This window comes from Buceros rhinoceros, unplaced genomic scaffold, assembly GCF_000710305.1.
Source record: "Buceros rhinoceros silvestris isolate BGI_N320 unplaced genomic scaffold, ASM71030v1 scaffold20007, whole genome shotgun sequence".
Lineage (NCBI taxonomy): Eukaryota > Metazoa > Chordata > Aves > Bucerotiformes > Bucerotidae > Buceros > Buceros rhinoceros.
In genome coordinates, this window is record NW_010423002.1 from 1 (window position 1) to 445 (window position 445).

The 445-nt window shown below is 61.6% G+C and overlaps 1 protein-coding gene across 1 annotated transcript in view; it reads right to left on the minus strand.

The window, feature by feature from the left end:
- Nucleotides 1-8: 8 nt before the first annotated feature.
- The window catches only part of NEMF (nuclear export mediator factor), a gene marked incomplete at its 3' end in the record, with an annotated part of 16,489 nt that continues 16,052 nt past the window's right edge, over nt 9-445 (minus strand). The window contains 2 exon segments of the mRNA XM_010140279.1: nt 9-17; nt 95-172. Coding sequence (XP_010138581.1) covers nt 9-17; nt 95-172 — 87 coding nt within the window.

A 445-nucleotide genomic window follows, 5' to 3' on the forward strand; every position in this document is an offset into this window, starting at 1 on the left:
CTGTTGGACCCTGCGGACTGCGGTTACGCACAGCGGTCAGAGCCAGCGACCCAAGGCACCGCAGCGCAGGGGGGCAGCGCTTCCTCGCCCTCACCCCCAGCAGCTTCATGATGAGCTCCCGGTCCTCCTCGTCCTGGTCCTTGTACTTCTCCTTCATCTTCTTCATTTTACTCTGCAGAGGGGAAGACACCAACAGCTTTAGAAGCAGTCCACAAACACCGAGACCCCACACGCCGTCCTTCCCCGTCTCCTGGAGCCCTGTCGGGGCAGTTCACCAGTAACACACTGGTCCCAGTGGGAGGAACACAACGTGCTGAGTGCCGATGGACCAGCACCACCGTCCTGAAACCACTCAAAGCACCACCGGGAGCCTGGAACGGAGGCAGCCGTGGGCCGCGGGCAGGAATCTGGCCATTCCTTCCACACGTCACACGGCAAGCACTCA